The sequence below is a fragment of the Phodopus roborovskii genome, unplaced genomic scaffold (assembly GCF_943737965.1).
Source record: "Phodopus roborovskii unplaced genomic scaffold, PHOROB, whole genome shotgun sequence".
Lineage (NCBI taxonomy): Eukaryota > Metazoa > Chordata > Mammalia > Rodentia > Cricetidae > Phodopus > Phodopus roborovskii.
Window position 1 is genome coordinate 3,897,182 of NW_026126517.1, and position 16,288 is coordinate 3,913,469.

The 16,288-nt window shown below is 41.7% G+C and overlaps 1 protein-coding gene across 1 annotated transcript in view; it reads left to right on the top strand.

Annotated features, from left to right (window-relative positions):
- The window catches only part of Npsr1 (neuropeptide S receptor 1), a 189,232-nt gene extending 175,053 nt beyond the window's left edge, over window positions 1-14,179 (top strand). The window contains exons 6-9 of the mRNA XM_051196923.1: window positions 1,377-1,453; window positions 9,272-9,358; window positions 12,738-12,918; window positions 13,849-14,179. Coding sequence (XP_051052880.1) covers window positions 1,377-1,453; window positions 9,272-9,358; window positions 12,738-12,918; window positions 13,849-13,939 — 436 coding nt within the window. The 3' untranslated portion in view covers window positions 13,940-14,179. The remainder of the gene's footprint in view (window positions 1-1,376; window positions 1,454-9,271; window positions 9,359-12,737; window positions 12,919-13,848) is intronic.
- Window positions 14,180-16,288: the final 2,109 nt, after the last annotated feature.

Genomic DNA, 16,288 nt, shown 5'->3' on the forward strand with positions numbered 1-16,288 from the left:
ATCTCAAAGTTGTTTTGATTTGCATTTCCCTGATAGCTAAGGATGTGGAGCATTTTCTTTCAGCCTTTTTGATTTCCTCAATTGAGAATTCTTTCTTCAGTTCTGTACCCCATTTTTTAATAGGGTTATTTGGTGTTTTGTTGTCTAGTTTCTTGAGTTCTTTGTGTATTTTGGAGATGGAGAGGAAAAGACCACGCAGCAGAAGCACATAGAGACAGCTTACCTGAACAAGGAGGAGCTAACGGCCACTCGACTGATAGCTGGGAAGCCAGCATGGGACTGACTCAGGCCCCCCTGAATATGGGTCTCAGCCAGAAGGACTGAGCAGTCTAAGGGACCTCAGACAGTGGAGCCAGGATGTATCCCTGGTGCACAAAAGGACTTTGCGAACATATCCCCCATGGAGGGATAACTGCCTTAACCTAGAGACAGGAGAGAAGCCCTAGTCCCTACTTCACAGGACCTGTCAGATCTACATGACCCCAACTGGATGGCATTCCCCTACATATAGAATTGGGGTGGGGGATGGGAGGGGAGGGTGTTTAGAGTGCATGTGAGAGGGCAGAGAGGGTAAAAGGGAGGGAAGGAGGGAGGGAAGGCTGGGGGGAGGGAGGGAGGGAGAGAGGGAAAGGGAACTGGGATCGACATGTAAAACAATAAATTAAATTAAAAAAATGCTTTGACTCCAAAATTTAAGTTGAAGGACAAGTTACTGGGGAAAAGGATTTCTATTTTTGTTTCCACAGAAAATGAAAAGATGTGAATTCCTTCCAGACTAATGTGGTTTGATCACACCAAACCGCCTGAAACAAGAGTACAAGCTAATCCTACATTCAAAACAGCCGGACAAAACAGCCCTACAGACTACAGCCAGGATATCTGAAACTTCTTCGAATCCCCCATGACAGCGCCCCTTACCAGCAGGAAGTAGTTTGGAAAGAACGACGCCCAAATTCCCAAATATTGTGTATAAATGTTTGTTTTCATTTAATTGGACTTTGTTATATAAAATTAAATAAAAGAAAATGTAAAATATAACTAAAACCAAATAACATATACATAGTTATGAATACATGCTCCATACATATTCCTAGGTCTTCTTCCTCCAAAGGCTGTGCTGTTTGAATTATAACTATACTGCTGAATATCTAGATTATTTAACTCCTCCAGGTTTTCATCTCTTCATTTAGGACACTAGCAGCTCCATCCAACTCACCCTCATCATCCATCCCTCAGGGTAGCAAGCACAGATGGCAGGGATGGTTGAGATCCCTGCGATGCACCTTTTCCCATGGGGAATGGGAGTGGTAGACCCTCGGGATCCTCACACTAGGGACTTATCATCAATATTAATGTTCTGTATTGTTCTTCTGCAGTGTCATCTATGGCCTTGTGATCCGAACTATTTGGATTAAAAGCAAAGCCCATGAGACAGTGATTTCTAACTGCTCAGGTAAGGTCCTGATTCTCTCAACTCTCCTGCAGAACTTCTCCTCTAGTAGTACAAGCTGGGACTACCTGGATCTACAAATTTGCTTGGTTGTAGCAGGACACAACAACAGAGCTCCCTGTACCAAATCTTCCTAGAGAGCCCTGTCTTCCATTTGGCCTCTCTGAAAACTAGGGGAAGAGGCTGGCAAGATGGTTGAGAATGTAGAGGCACTGTTCCCAAGCTTGAGGACCTGAGTGCAACACCCAGAATTCACATGGTAGAAAGAGAATAAATATATAAATAAAATGCAAAAAAATAAAACCAAACAAGCATGGGAGTAGGTAGAGGGCACTTTGTGCTTGTTCAACTGTACAAGAACAGTCCCTTGAAGCAGGCTTTGAAGCACACACACACACACACACACACACACACACACACACACACACACCATCTACACTCAGACAAGGACCACATAGTACTGTACAAAACTTTGAAAGAACTTGGTTTCTGCTCTAGAACTGTCACTGTGAGCTATGTCGCCTTACAAAGTCACGTGACTTTCCTGGGGTCCTGTGAGCTAAATGAGTAGCTACGTTATATTCTTTCTAATCTTTGTTTGGATTTCAGCACTGTAAGTCTGCACCAGCCATAGATGGAGCTTGGTTTATCATTTTGGAAGTTTCTTTCCCCATGTGATATGAGACATACAAGAGGATCCACAAGGTTTATTGGGTGTGAGCATATGTGTCTCTTTCTCTAGAGATTTAGATTGGTATGTGAATCTCCATCTTACAACAGGGGTGTTCGTGTTCTGCTGTGTTCTCTCTCCTGCATGCTGGAGGCAGTATAGGGCAATGGGCACAAATCTCAGGCCCATGTCCCAGTGACACAAATGGGACAAATGGAGAAACAGAGAATCTTCTGTTGGCCACTGGGCATCCTTTCCATTTGTTACCACTCTAATCACTGCCCAACTTTCCAGGGTGGTAGTTTGCAGATAAAAGACAGGCTTGAAAGCAAGTGTCTTGTAACTTCTATATGTAGCACATGGTGACATGACCAGGACTCAAGGGCATAGGACTGATGAGACTACCCACATTTTCCCCTTAAGCCAGTCCACCACTCACGAGGAATGAAACTATAGCAAGAGATGGATAAATAACTTTTCAAAAAGCTCAAATTAACCCATCCCCACAAAAAAAAACATATTTATTAATAAACCAAACTCTAGGTCTTTAGCCCAGAATGTCATCCACACCACTCCAATGGAGCCGCCTCGCTGGTCTATTTCTAAATCATCTGTTCTCTATTTGAAGGTTCAGAGTCTGGTTTGGTTAAGGTACCTAGGGTCCTGTTGTTCTTCCAGGTTTCAATCCTCTGTCCTGTGATTTCTGCCCATTGCAGAAGGCTGGTCTTCTCTTCCCTGCCTATCCTCCTGAGCTCTCACCCTCCCTTCCTCCCCCCAACAGCTCTTCTACTGCCCACACTTCTCACCCAGTGAGCTATGGTGACACTTACCTCATTTTCCATGAGTTCACCAGTTAGAAAGAGGAGCAAGACACACATAGCCAGATATCTGCGGTGATCTTCAGCAGGCCTCCCCATCACTGTGGGCTAGCTCCTTTCTCTGTAGAGTCCCTTATATCTCACCTCTCTTGTATTTTTTTAATCACAACATTAGACTTTCCCAACCTCCAAGACTAAATCTATGCAAAGCCACTTAGAGATGTGCATCTATTAATAGTCACACCATTGCCTTGTCCTAAATTACAAATGGCTATTGTCAGTTTTCACTACTTAGTATAATTTTGAGTCTCCATTACACCTGTGTTTCGCTTGTCACTACCTGTGACCTCCGTCCAAAATGAGTCTAGCTGCCATCCCCAGAGTATTTTATCCTGTCTGCATTTTACTCATCAATGGACTTTCCTCAACATCCCATGTGACAGAACAGCCAACCCTCTCAGGAGCTGGCATGTAATGGGGTCTCCAGAGAAGCTGACATGCCAGGGTTATTGCTCATCAACAAGGTACATTGGCTAAGACTAGTGAGAACAGAAGCTCACTTTGTAAACACTGTCAAGCCCAAGTCACCCTGAGTGTGGAGCCTTTCTTCTTGCAAGTGTGTTTACTGTTTCCACCAAAAGGCTGACTCAATAAAAAAAGAAAAGGAACTGTTTTATAAATGACCCAAAGGCTTTCCCACAAGCAGATGTCATAGACCACAAACATTATCTCTCACAAGGCAGCATGTGTTTGAAGTCTAGGAGGAGCTATATCTTAGGTAAGGGCATTTACTGCAAAGGATAGGAGGCTGGGAAGGTAAAGCCATGAAAATGACAAATGAGAACTGGGTCTCACCATCATGGCTTTGCTGGAGTGATGTGGTCAATACTCTATCAAGCTGCATGTTTCAAGTTTTATGAGGCAGAGTGAGGTAGAGGAAAACAAGCATCCGGCCAGGAAGTAGGTTAAAGTTCTGCTTCATGGCTTGACAGCTTTACCTTGAGCCCATGAAGTGCTCTCAACACCAGCTTCTTCAGTAGCTGAGGATAAACTGCCCTTTTACCCATTTCTAACAAAATGCTTGAGAGAAAAAAATACAAAGAGATGAGAAAATTAATACTGTGGAAATTTCTATCTATCGAGGAGATTCCATAGCATTAATATGCTGGCTTGACTTGGCCGATCTGTAAACTAATACAATTTCTATCAAAGAAGAATTAAAACATTTTATTGAGTCTGGTAGATATTTTTAAGACAGATAGAAAAGTTCAAGAGCCAAGAAAATCCAACAAAGTAGATATGTTTTTTTTTTCCTGTGCCAAACATAAGTGTATTACAAAGTCAGAGCTGCTAGAAGAATATCATTGACATAAAATAGATAACAGTAGGAAATAATGTGGCCCCAAACAAATCTATACATACATAAGGATTTGACATAGGTCAGAAGATCACTGGGAAAGAAATCAAAACCTTCAATCAATAGACAAACATAACTCCAGAGAAATGGGTCTTATATGTAAAAATATTTTTGTTCACTTTTAATCAAAAGTTAGATAATATCTTTATGATGCTGGAAAAGATTTTTAAGACAAGACATGCTACATTAAATTGCAAGTGAAATGCATTCGTTTGACAGTGTCAGCATTGTAAAATCCAATCTGCACATTCTAGGAGTGGCCCAGAAAAAGCTGAACACAGAGAATGTATGGAGAACGCCTAAAGATCAATTTTAAAGGGGGTTTTAAAGACAATCACATGTCAAAACTCAGCAAAACATGAAGAGACATTTGTCAGAAAGGAAAGCCAGACTCACAGCTCCATCAATAATTAGGGAAGTGTGGGTTTAATTCTCAAGTAGACACAACTGTCCACTCACAGAATTGGCCAAATTAGAAATGATCTGATAAATCTAACGACTGGCTTGTACAAGAATCTTATGGTTTTCTGTTTGCTTGGCAGTAACATTCCTCACACTTGCATCGTGTTGCTGGTTTGTTTGCTTCTAGTCTGTCTCACAGGCTGGTAACCATGGCCAATTTCCCAAAGCCCAGATCTAAACCTTGCTTTTCTTCCCTTCCTAGTCTCTACCCCTCCACTCAGTGGAGACCATCCTGAGGCCTCTGAAGCAACAAGTGGGAAGCCATGCCCTTGGTCTGAGCTTTGCCTCAATGACAAATCTTCAAAGGGTATTTTCTGGTTAAAATGTCTCAGTGTTAATAGCTTCATTTGGAAGATGGGCTATTCTTGATTGGATCTGCACATTTAGAAAGGGCACCCAGCTGATTCAAGGTTGCTTTGTATTTTCACTACAGAATAGGCCAAACAAGAAATATGTCCAGTGTAGGCCAGAAGCAGTTGGTATTTACAGCTCTCCAAAAGAAATTTGAAGACTTTCTCTAACTCCTTTATTGTCCTTGTTAAGTCAACCAACTCCAATCGAAGCTCATTTCTTTTTCTATAGTTCCTTCCTGAACATGGCTAGTAACAAATCAATACAGTAACAATCAAACTAATACACTATTAGCACTCAGTATACCACCCTCATCTCCTGGGCTCTGACAGAGTGGACTCACAGATCTCCTGGCCAGGCTCAACATGTGGCTTCATCCAGCAAACAGATCACCAGCATCCCAGCTTCGTGACACTGGCTGCCTGCCTGCTCAGACTTGTGTTTTTTGTTTCTGTTAAGACAGCATTACATGTACAGTATCAATGTCTGCTAGGGGAAGGGAAACTCTAGCAGCTATATAAACTCTAAAGCATGAGTACCCTTAACAAAACTGAAGGATTTAAATATTTGTTAATTTTTATTTTATGTGAATGAGTACTTCCCCACATGTTTGTTATGCACTGTGAACATGCTTGGTACCCAGGAAGGTTGGAAGAGGGCATGAATCCCTTGGAACTGGAGATTTTTGCTAAACTGGAGGGCAAAGTACAAAAACAACTAACCTGTGAATTTGTTGACACTTATTCAGACACTGCTATTACCTCCTGTTAGCACTGAGATAAGAGATAGATAGATAGATAGATAGATAGATAGATAGATAGATAGATAGATAGGTAGATAGATAGATGATAGATAGATAGACAGACAGACAGACAGACAGACAGACAGACAGACAGATAGATAGATAGATAGATAGATAGATAGAAGTAAACTTTGAAAAGGCATCAGATAGGCAAGCTAATGGGTTGAGCAGGCACACCCCAATACTAGAAAGGGACAGGGGGTTCTCCCACTGCTTTATGGTCAAGGAGCTATGTAAGTTTGGGGTCAAATGGAATATTCTGGCACAATTACACTCCTTACTTGTAGTGACAGGGATTGGGGAACTGGATGTGAATCTCAAAATGCCAAAAGAAGTCCTGGAAGATTTGCCAGCTCTGCTCAGGCTCCTGCTGAGACAGCACAGAGAGTAAAGCCATTGCTCCAGTCCCAGTAGCAGAAGGTTGAGAACAGGTAGCCCCAGGTCAGTCAGTGATGCTGACCCATCTTCAACCAAGGAACTGACTGATTGAAGACCGAGAGTCTTCAAGCAGAGAGCAGAGCAGCTGCACATGGACAAGAGCATCTTCAGAGAGTTCACAGAGGTGGTTCTAAAGGGGCTGCAGCTGTTGCACAGATGTTGCCCAAGCCAGGGCTTCCATATGGGTGGCTGGCAGTGGGGGTATGGGGGTGGCAAGGGTTTCCCTGAGCAGCAGCAATAATCTAGACCTGGTCAAGACAAAGTGGTAGCCTGGGAAAGTGGTAGCTGGGGAAGACTGGGATATTCTGCAATGTACTCTTGAGTTTGCCAGAAAAACTAGCCCCAGAGGGATCCTGGGAATGGGATGGACCATCCCCAAGATGAGCAAAGCAGGCCTAATGAGACAAAAGCAGTTAACTGAGAAGCTACAGGGGCAGCTGGGTTTTATTTGTGGATGAAAAGTTCTTATTGATCAAAATTAATTATAAGTTCTAAAATCTTCAAAATGCATTTTAAAAAATGAACCTGAAAGTACATAAAATTCCATGTGAAACTTGTCATAAAATATTTCCAGATAGACTTCTTTGTTTCAAACAAACCACCTGCACATTCCAGGTCCTTACAGAGGGGTGTAGATGTATGTTTAGGGGGTAGTCTCCCTATGAAACAGGAATGAAATTCACCTCAATTCAAAGTTCCAGAGGGTGGTGTTTCTCTAGTATGTGGCATTTCTGTAGCATAGTGGTTAAAGTTCCAGAGGACAAGGCCCCAGATCCATGGTTTGAGCCCCCATGGAGAATGGGATCCTGTGCCAGCAAGATGGCTCAGTGGATAAAGGTGCCTTCTGCTCAAGCCTGAGTCAGTTCCTAGAGTCCAAATACAGGTGGAAGGAGACATCCAACTCCACAAACATGTCCCCTGACCTCCATACATTCATCGTGGCATTCGTATTCTGTTCTCCACAATAATAATTATATAATTAGAGACTGGAGAGATGGCTCAGCAGTTAAGAATACTGGCTGCTCTTCCAGAGGTCCCGAGTTCAATTCCCAGCAACCACATGTTAGCTCACAACTATTTATAATGGGATCTGATGACCCTCTTCTGGCTTGCAGATACACATGCAGGCAAAGTACTCATACATTAAAATGATAAAAATAAAACTTCAAAGAAAAAGGAGAAAAATAATTATATAACTACACAAACAAATAAAAAATAACAAGATCCTGCTAACTCTGAAAAAAGCCCGAATCCTTGGAAAACTTGAAAACTGGAGTTGACCCTTTGAAGACCAAATCTCTGGCATGACCCCACTATAGTTGCACCCTGGAACTAAAGCAGTATTAGCAAGCATGCTTTTTCCCGCTTCAGATCTAATGAGCCCTCTGCCTCCCAGCTTCTCAAGCCATTCATTCAGTGACAGCTGAATTTCACCGCTTTCAGTAACAGCTCAGTGAGTGCCAAGTCCTGAGTAGAAATAATCCTTTTATCTCCCAATAAAAGGGAATTACCTGTATTCTGTAACTCAGCTCTCTTTGAAGAGCTGTCTTTGGAGCTGGAGGCTTTGCATTTCCTGGAGTGGTCACATTAAAGATGATTTTCACTGATCTCATTGGGAGATCCAGAGGGCAGGGAGTTGATGATATTGTCATCCAGTCACCCTGTGGAAAGTGTTGAGATTTTCAGTTTTAAAAGATCTCAGAGCACAAATGTCATTCTCAAAAACTTTCTCAAAGACAAATTAAGTTTTCAAAGCCACACTGTTTAGGGACCAGCTGTTACCTTGGGCCAGCATGTGGGGACACTTTGAAAGGACATAATTTGATCTGCTTATCATCTTTCCCTGCCCCTGTGGAGATAATCTCACCCTGATAATTTCCTGCAGTCTATGGCAACACCATTGTATAATAGACTCTCTAGGATAGTAATACTGTCAGTTTTTTTTTTCTACAAAGACACCTCACATTCATCCCAAAGCACTATGAAAACGTAATTAATTCCAAGTGGCAAGGTGACTGGCATGTCCGCCTAGAGCTTGACACCCGGAATACATTTTTATTTTATCTACGAAATTAGGAAACCAAGGCTGGGAAGTTTAGGCAACTTTCTCAAGTTTTCCAATGCTTATTCCCTGAGTGTTTGTGTGAAGGTTCCAAGTCCTGTGAGATGGGGATCTCTGAGAGTAACAAGTGCTTCAGGCAAAGGGTCCTGTGGCCCAAGTTCCATCTCCCAATCCCCTCCTCTGTTCTCTTTAGGTCTGCTGCACTTTCGGCGCATCAACCTTAGTTTTTAATAACTACTCTTGATTGTAAAAGCAGGTGTTGATTTATTCAACCCATTGGACTTGAATTATGGCAAAGCCCCTCTCCACAGCTTCTCATAATCAGCCCTTGACTATCTACCCCTCAGATGACAGTCATACCATTAGAGTTTATGTGCAGGTTCAGATATGGCTGTGTCCAGCGATAGATTTGAGCTTTACAGAAAGCAGAGTTTTATGGGGAGATCAGTGAATTGGTCTGAAGAAGCCATTCTAGCTAAAGTGACTACATGGGTGTCACAGCAACCCTCAAGCCTTAGAGTAGCCCTCAACAAGCAGGATCCACCCATTGTAGCTCTGTGATCTAATTCCAGCTATGGCTGATTCAGGTAATCTGACCTTACCTTCTAAGAGAAGTTGGGCATCCAGGACATTTGCAATAGTTTGAAAATTGAACATCTCCTAGCAGCCATCGCTGAGCCATCTTAGTTTAAAGCTGTCCCAGAGGAGCAGGATGTAAGCAAGTCTTCAAGTCTAACTTTCAGTCCTCCTGTTGACAGAAATTATCTTGTCTGTTTTACTGACCCCTTTTTCTATTTACAGATGGCAAACTATGCAGCAGCTACAACCGAGGGCTCATCTCAAAAGCAAAAATCAAGGCCATCAAGTATAGCATAGTCATTATCCTTGGTAAGCAATGTCCCTCCTGTGTTACAAATTTGTACATCATTCTGCAGACAAGCTGGCAGTGAGCAGGCCATGCAGAGAAGGAATGGGTGCAGGCATTTCTACCTTTCATTGGAATGAAAGGTACAGGATTCACAGCATGTCAGGCTGCCAAGAGCCAATAATTGGCTCCTAATATCTCTCTCTGTGAATATAGTTGCCCCCCCCCCAAATCATGGGCTGGATCACTCAGAGAAGATCTGATTAGGATGGAACTACCTGGAGATTATAAACAAGTCAACATCGACTAAGTTGCTCCATTTAAGGCACTGTCTCCCCCACAAATAAGGAGAAGTAGATGTTCATTCTTTTTCTTCAGGATATTTAGTTTCAGAGTCAATAATACATCCCTTATAACCTCAGGCTAAATCCCTCACCTTTCTTGTCGTCTGTTCTTTTCTTCCTACACTTAGAATCCATAAAATCAGTTTGCACTGCTATCTGTCAAAGATGGTCAGGTAGATGCATAGCTTACTTCCTCTTATTTTGTTCCCCAACATTGATGCCTCCTTTGGCTTACCTGACCGGACTTTTTCCAAATAACTCTTCCCTAGTTGCAATCCAACTTGGTGATTCTTCCCTGTTCATAAATAGAGTTTTATTGAGATGTATCTTAATATAGAGAATATATATTTTTCTTTATTAAGTCTACCTTTCTTGACACAATTATAAATCTATGAGGTCAATGACTTGCCTTTAAGTTACTCATGTTATCCCAAAGCCTAAAATTAGGTTACACATTCACTGCTGAGTTAATATTTGTGTAATGAACAAACAGATGCAGATACAGGAGAAGGAAAAGAATTTGTACTGTTTTCTTTTTATTTAACTGATATACCCCAATTCTGCTTCTTTAGAAGCACCGAGAAGTCCCCAAGAAGGCCCTAGCTGTGTGTCAAATCACAAGAATAGCTCTTCTTCCCTTTCTAAAATACAAAATGCCAAATAGACCACACTCAGCTTTATTCGGTCATCAGAGTATCTGCTGACTGAGCTACAGATATATTCACAGCTCACCAAGGCTCTAAGAACTATTTCGGAGGCTTTTAGAGGAGATTAAAGATTCCTTGCCTTCACAACTGGAATCACAGATGCCCATTTTTCTGGATGATGAGAGAGGAAATGAATGCTCAAACATGAATTCTCGAGCTAGTGTATTCCCCATGTAATCATAAATTGTATTCAAGCCATATGAGGTCTTTTCAGTGTGCAGGCAGGGGTGCCCATAGGAAGGTCAGCATGCTGTCATAATGAAATGGCCTATCTATAACAAATATTTTTGTAACACCCTTTTACCACCCTAAAATGGTAAGTATCAATAATACTAACTACTACATTTTTTAAAGTCAGCATATTGTTCTAATAATTAGCTAGAGTAAATGAAATTTAAAAAAAAAAACCTTACGATAGAGCAATAGCAATAGAGCAATAGCAATTTTTATATGTAACTATATGGGCACAACTACACTGGAAAAGTAATAAAGAAATCAGACCTGTATAGCTACAAGTGACAACAGATAGAGATATTTTCTTGGAGACACACAAATATAAGCAGGTTTACTGTTGCTAACCTGATTTTCTAAGTAGGCAAAGAAACCCTGGGAAGGCTTCAAATTAAACAAAACCTGTCTACAAGGGAACTGTATTGCTGAAAGTTTCAACATTTATTAAAAATATCCAGGTGTGCCTATTAAAAATGGTTAGCTGGTTAGCTCTCTAAACTACAGTAACTATATGCAGGATCCTCTGATACATAAATGCCAAGTTGACCATTCAAAACATGTATGATACAATACTGAATCATTGAGCAAGAATCTCTAACATGTAGGAGGACTGACATTTCTGCAAAACACACACACACACACACACACACACACACACACACACACAAACGTGTAGAAGCAATGTTGTCCTTGGTGCATAAGAACTGTTCCAGTAATGGGATTAACCACCCAGAGTGCAAGAAGAAGGTAATCCTAGTTTTTTAATAACTCCCATTTAAGACATCAACAACATTTATAGGAGGAAATTACAAATTAATACTAATTTCCAAATTTGAAATCAAGTTCCTGAATTCCTATCAAATGATAATGGATCATAGTTGTCCCTACATGTAGATGTCCATGGGTGCTGGACTCCTACTCTGGGAAAAACTCAGGGGAAGAAAGAGTCAGGGAAATAAAGTTACAATGAGGTAACAAGTCAGAAAGGGAGCAGGTTTGTGTACAAGTAGCCCGTATTATCCAGAGAAATGGCAGATAAATAGGTGATAGATAGCTCTATGAGACTGATAGATAATAGACAGACAGATATGTAGGTAGGTAGATAGATAGGTAGATAGATATATAGATAGATAGATAGATAGACAGACAGACAGACAGACAGACTGACTCATGATGGCCAAGAAATCTCAAGCTCCATGGTGGAGTTGGAAACCTGGGCTAGCCACTAATGTAAATTCAAGTCCAGATCTGAACCCAAAGGTTGGAATAAAATTGACTCTTTATGTTCCTGCTGGGCCATTGTTCCACACTTGCTTCTCAAAGAAAATCAAGCAGAGAAAATGAATTGTCATAGGTCATTCTTGTTAAATTTATACCGTCAATAGACCATATAAGGCCTATTCACCAGCAGAAGGCAAAAATCTCTCTCAGAAACATCCTCAGACCTATCTAGAGTAATATTTAACCAATGTCTGGGCAACTTGGATCCTTGGCAAGATGACACATAAACTGATCATCACAATTGAGATTCCCACATTCCATTTCTATCTTTTGAGATGTTGAACTCACATACAGTGATTTGGACAAGAGTATTGGGTGAGTACTTTTAGGAGAGGTTAACTTAGACATAGAAAAGAAATGAGATCATAATGATCTCATTTATGGTCCATACTTTTAAAATACCAGCTTCACTTTTTCCTGCTTTATGTACTAGGACTAGTAATCAATGTGGTCAGATTCCATCCTATTCTGTTTGTTTCAGGGGATTTCTAAAGAGTCTTGATCATTTTTCATAAGCACTGTGGGGTGGGAGGCTCTGGCTGTACCTAACAAATCCCAGACTTTCTTCACTAAGTCCTCACCAGTGGAAATCTGAGCTCCCTTTCTAAATAGAGGGGATCTATGAAACCTCAACCCAGGAATGTTGTCTCCATACACATGTTTAAGCAAACACAATAGTCATGTAAACACACAAGACTGATCACAAAAGCACACCCAGGCCAGTATTTCTGAGAGAGCTGTAGTGCCAAAGAACTTCCTGGTTAAAATCCTAGTCTGGCCAGCCAAGAGCAATGCTTCAGGTATGGCCACGATGGTGCTAATGGCTCTCCTCTCCATAGCTTTCGTCTGCTGCTGGAGCCCATACTTCCTTTTTGACATGCTGGACAATTTCAACCTCCTTCCGGACACCAAGGAGCGCTTCTATGCCTCCGTGATCATCCAGAACCTACCAGCCCTGAACAGTGCCATCAATCCCCTCATCTACTGCATCTTCAGCAACTCCGTCTGCTTCCCCTGCAAGTAAGCTGTGTACTTGTTTATGCCCAACACACCAGCAGTTTTTTACATCTAATTCTTGTTGTCTTCCCAAATTTCATCAGTGGGCTACAGAACTCCCATTTCATAGATGAGGTACTCAAAGGTTAGGAACTCCCAGCTACTTTGATGAGTTCAAATTCAGGCTCAGGCCACAGCAGTGCTACACATGTACAAACCCTTGATTTTGATGGAAGCTTCTGCACTTGAACTGCTTCAGCATAAGTCTGCTGAGCATATGATGTGGAATGTTTTTAGTACTTCAGAGGTAAAATTTTACAAAGTTAGGCTCACAAGACTGAGTAACATCATTGAACTTATATTGATCATTAGTAGCAGAACTGAAATTTAATCCCCTGACAACTACTATCATTCTGCCCTTTTTCATCTGTTCTCATAGATATGGAGTAAACAGAGAAACTCATAGCACAGAGAATAATAATAGGATAGTTTAAGGCAGTGGTTCTCAACCTTCCTAATGCTTCTACCCTTTAGTACAATTCCTCTTGGTGTGGTGACCACCAACCATAAACTTATTCCATCACTGCTTCATAACTGTAATTTTGCTGCTATTACGAATCATAACATAAATATCTGATATGAGACTCCCAAAGGGGTCACAACCAACAGGTTGAGAAACATTGGTTTAAGTCTTCACTTACTGACAGCAGCTAAGGTTCAGGTTCTTCTTCTAGAGAGCCACGTGTGAACTTGGGCTATGAACATCAGAAAGCAGATGATGTCTCTGTCCACTGGGCTGTAATGACAAGTGGTGGAGGAAGAGGTTCAGTTGTTATTGCTTAACAGGTGTCTGTTCTTTAATGACCTTTCTTACCTGTTACCTTTTAGCATCTCTGCTGCCTTTTCATCAGGGTAAATGAGTTTTCTCTGCTTCTTTATTCTGACATTTGCTAGGGAGCAGAGATCACAAGACCCCAGAATGACATACCGGGAAAGAAGCGAGAGGCAAGAGATGCAGATTCTCTCCAAGCCAGAATTCATCTAAACCCTGAAGCAGTGTTGCTGGGCTGAGCACATTCAGCCCTCCTGGAGCTCCATTACCAGTTAGTGGATGTGCATGAATCCTGAGCCAGCCCAGCCCCACTCCTGCATCACCCAGCAGATGCATGAGGCAAACTTCCAAAGTGAGAGCATACCAGCTGCAATGCAAGCACTAGCCAACATGAACCCATCACCCCTTTATGTCAGCTAGAAAAAACACTTCTCCCAACCCTTCTTCCCACAGCTCAGCATCTGCACCACAGTAGTCCTTGGTCCGTGTGAACTGATAACACAGACAAGCAGAAAGATATGGGAAGGCTATCCCTGAGTCATCTAATTATAGTTTTGAAAGTAAATACAAGACTTAACAAAGATTAGACATCTTTCCATCAGTTTTGTATTGGAAATTTTATGGGTATAGATGAGAGATTTGCCTCTGAAGTGCCAAGCAATTCATTTGCAGAGCCTGGTACTGTATACATCCTTATGTGCAAAAGGGGTTGGCAAGAGCAAGCTCCGAAGCCTATAGAATTGTGATTTCTGAAAGGGTGAGCTTAGCTTTCTGCTGAACAAGGTCACCATGTAGGCACATTCTCACCAGCAGAAAGATCACACCAAATAATGATAGACCCTTGACCATGAATCCCACAGAGTGCAGAGATGTGGATTCTGAGACTCTTGGAGGCCATGTGAAGACTTTTTCCCTCCCTGTATTCAACATTCGGGCTGCTATGGGATCCTTTACACACACCTCAGGGACATGTATGTCCACTGTCACTCTCACAATATTCCTCAGCTGGGAAGTTAACTTTGTGGCTTTCCCAACATAATGTTCTTGAAAGTTCTTTGCTGCCTGTGTGCCATAGCCTTTGTCTATCTGACACCTCTGCAAGAAAGTGCTGGTGGGGCTTATTTTGACAGGTCTGCAATTCAGTATTTATAAGTATAACTCAAATGAAATATGACTAAATGTTTTCTAGTCAAATTTTCTTCAGATTTTGCCAGAAGTGGAAATGGCATCATTTGACTGTGTGTACATCTCCACCCACAGCCCTGTGATGCGCATGAGCATTCTATATTTAGATTCTCATACAGTCTGTGACATTGAAATCTCCTTGGCAAAATCCTCCCTTCCAGAGTTTAAATCTTTTCTTGTCCTTTTGGCTGACTACTGGATAGACTCATTAATACATTCAGTCTATTTTAACAACACCCCATTCCTCATTATTGCATCAGCTCAGAGACCGCCTGCTTAAGGTCAGTTTCATCTGACATTATGGAAAGCACCTCTTTGGGCAGAAATCAGACACTTTATCAAGTGTCTCTCAAAAAAGTCATTCCCTAAGTTTGAGGAGCCAGAATAATTTACCTTTCTGTCCACCCAACAATTTTGAAGGCTGCTTCACTCTTCCTCCAATCAGCTAAACATGAGCAGGCAGAAGCTCTGAGTGGCTTAGATGTACTTTTCAACATTTCCCTTTAAATCAAGATGTGCCACAGAGGACTCACTGGACTATTGCCGAAATAGCTGCCTGGGAAGGAGCCAATTAACAAGCAGAATCTGGCAGGTGTCCTGGCTAACAAAACAGAAGGCCCCAGCTCTTGATAGGTGCTCTCAATCTCTGTCAGGTTCTGGTCTTCAGGACATGTCACATGTCTACACCATCCATCAATTGATCCTTAAAGTTAAAAAGAGAGTGCAGTGAAGCCACTGTGCTGTCTGTGGACTGTGAGGTAGCTGTTGTGTACCTTTCATCCACAGAGCAGCCTGGAGATCAGAAGACAATGGGACAGATTCCTGAAGGAAGTTGCCATTTATGCAGAATTTGTTTTACATTGATATAGAGTCTGAAATCTTCATTGACATTGTTTTCCAAACTTGGGAGACAGTTTAAGCATGTTAGTCATCGTCTTATGACCTTGGGTGAATCATCTCCTGTCTCTGGGCGTCACTCCTCTATTTGTAACATGGGGCCAAAATAACACTGGAGCAGAGGGTGTTAAGGTCTGAAGACTGTGATGGATTAAATTAGACCTGCAGAAAATGCTGCTAGGCTTCTTCCCTTTCAAGACTAACACTTTAGTGACTCAAGGTTGAGTCATTTGCATTTTGGAGGTGTAACTTTTATCCTTACCACAAGAACTCAGAAACTAATATAACAACCCAACCAGGAAGGAGTGTGATGCTATATAGAAAATTACTATGTAAGCCACAACATTGCTATCTGTAGCCTTTGATGCTCCATGGGACTAGAAAAAGGCAACACCATGGTATATAAAATGAAAGTGTCCACTTTCTACACTAAGATGTTAAGAATGTGTGTATACATTATTGCACAGCTTCAGGGACAGG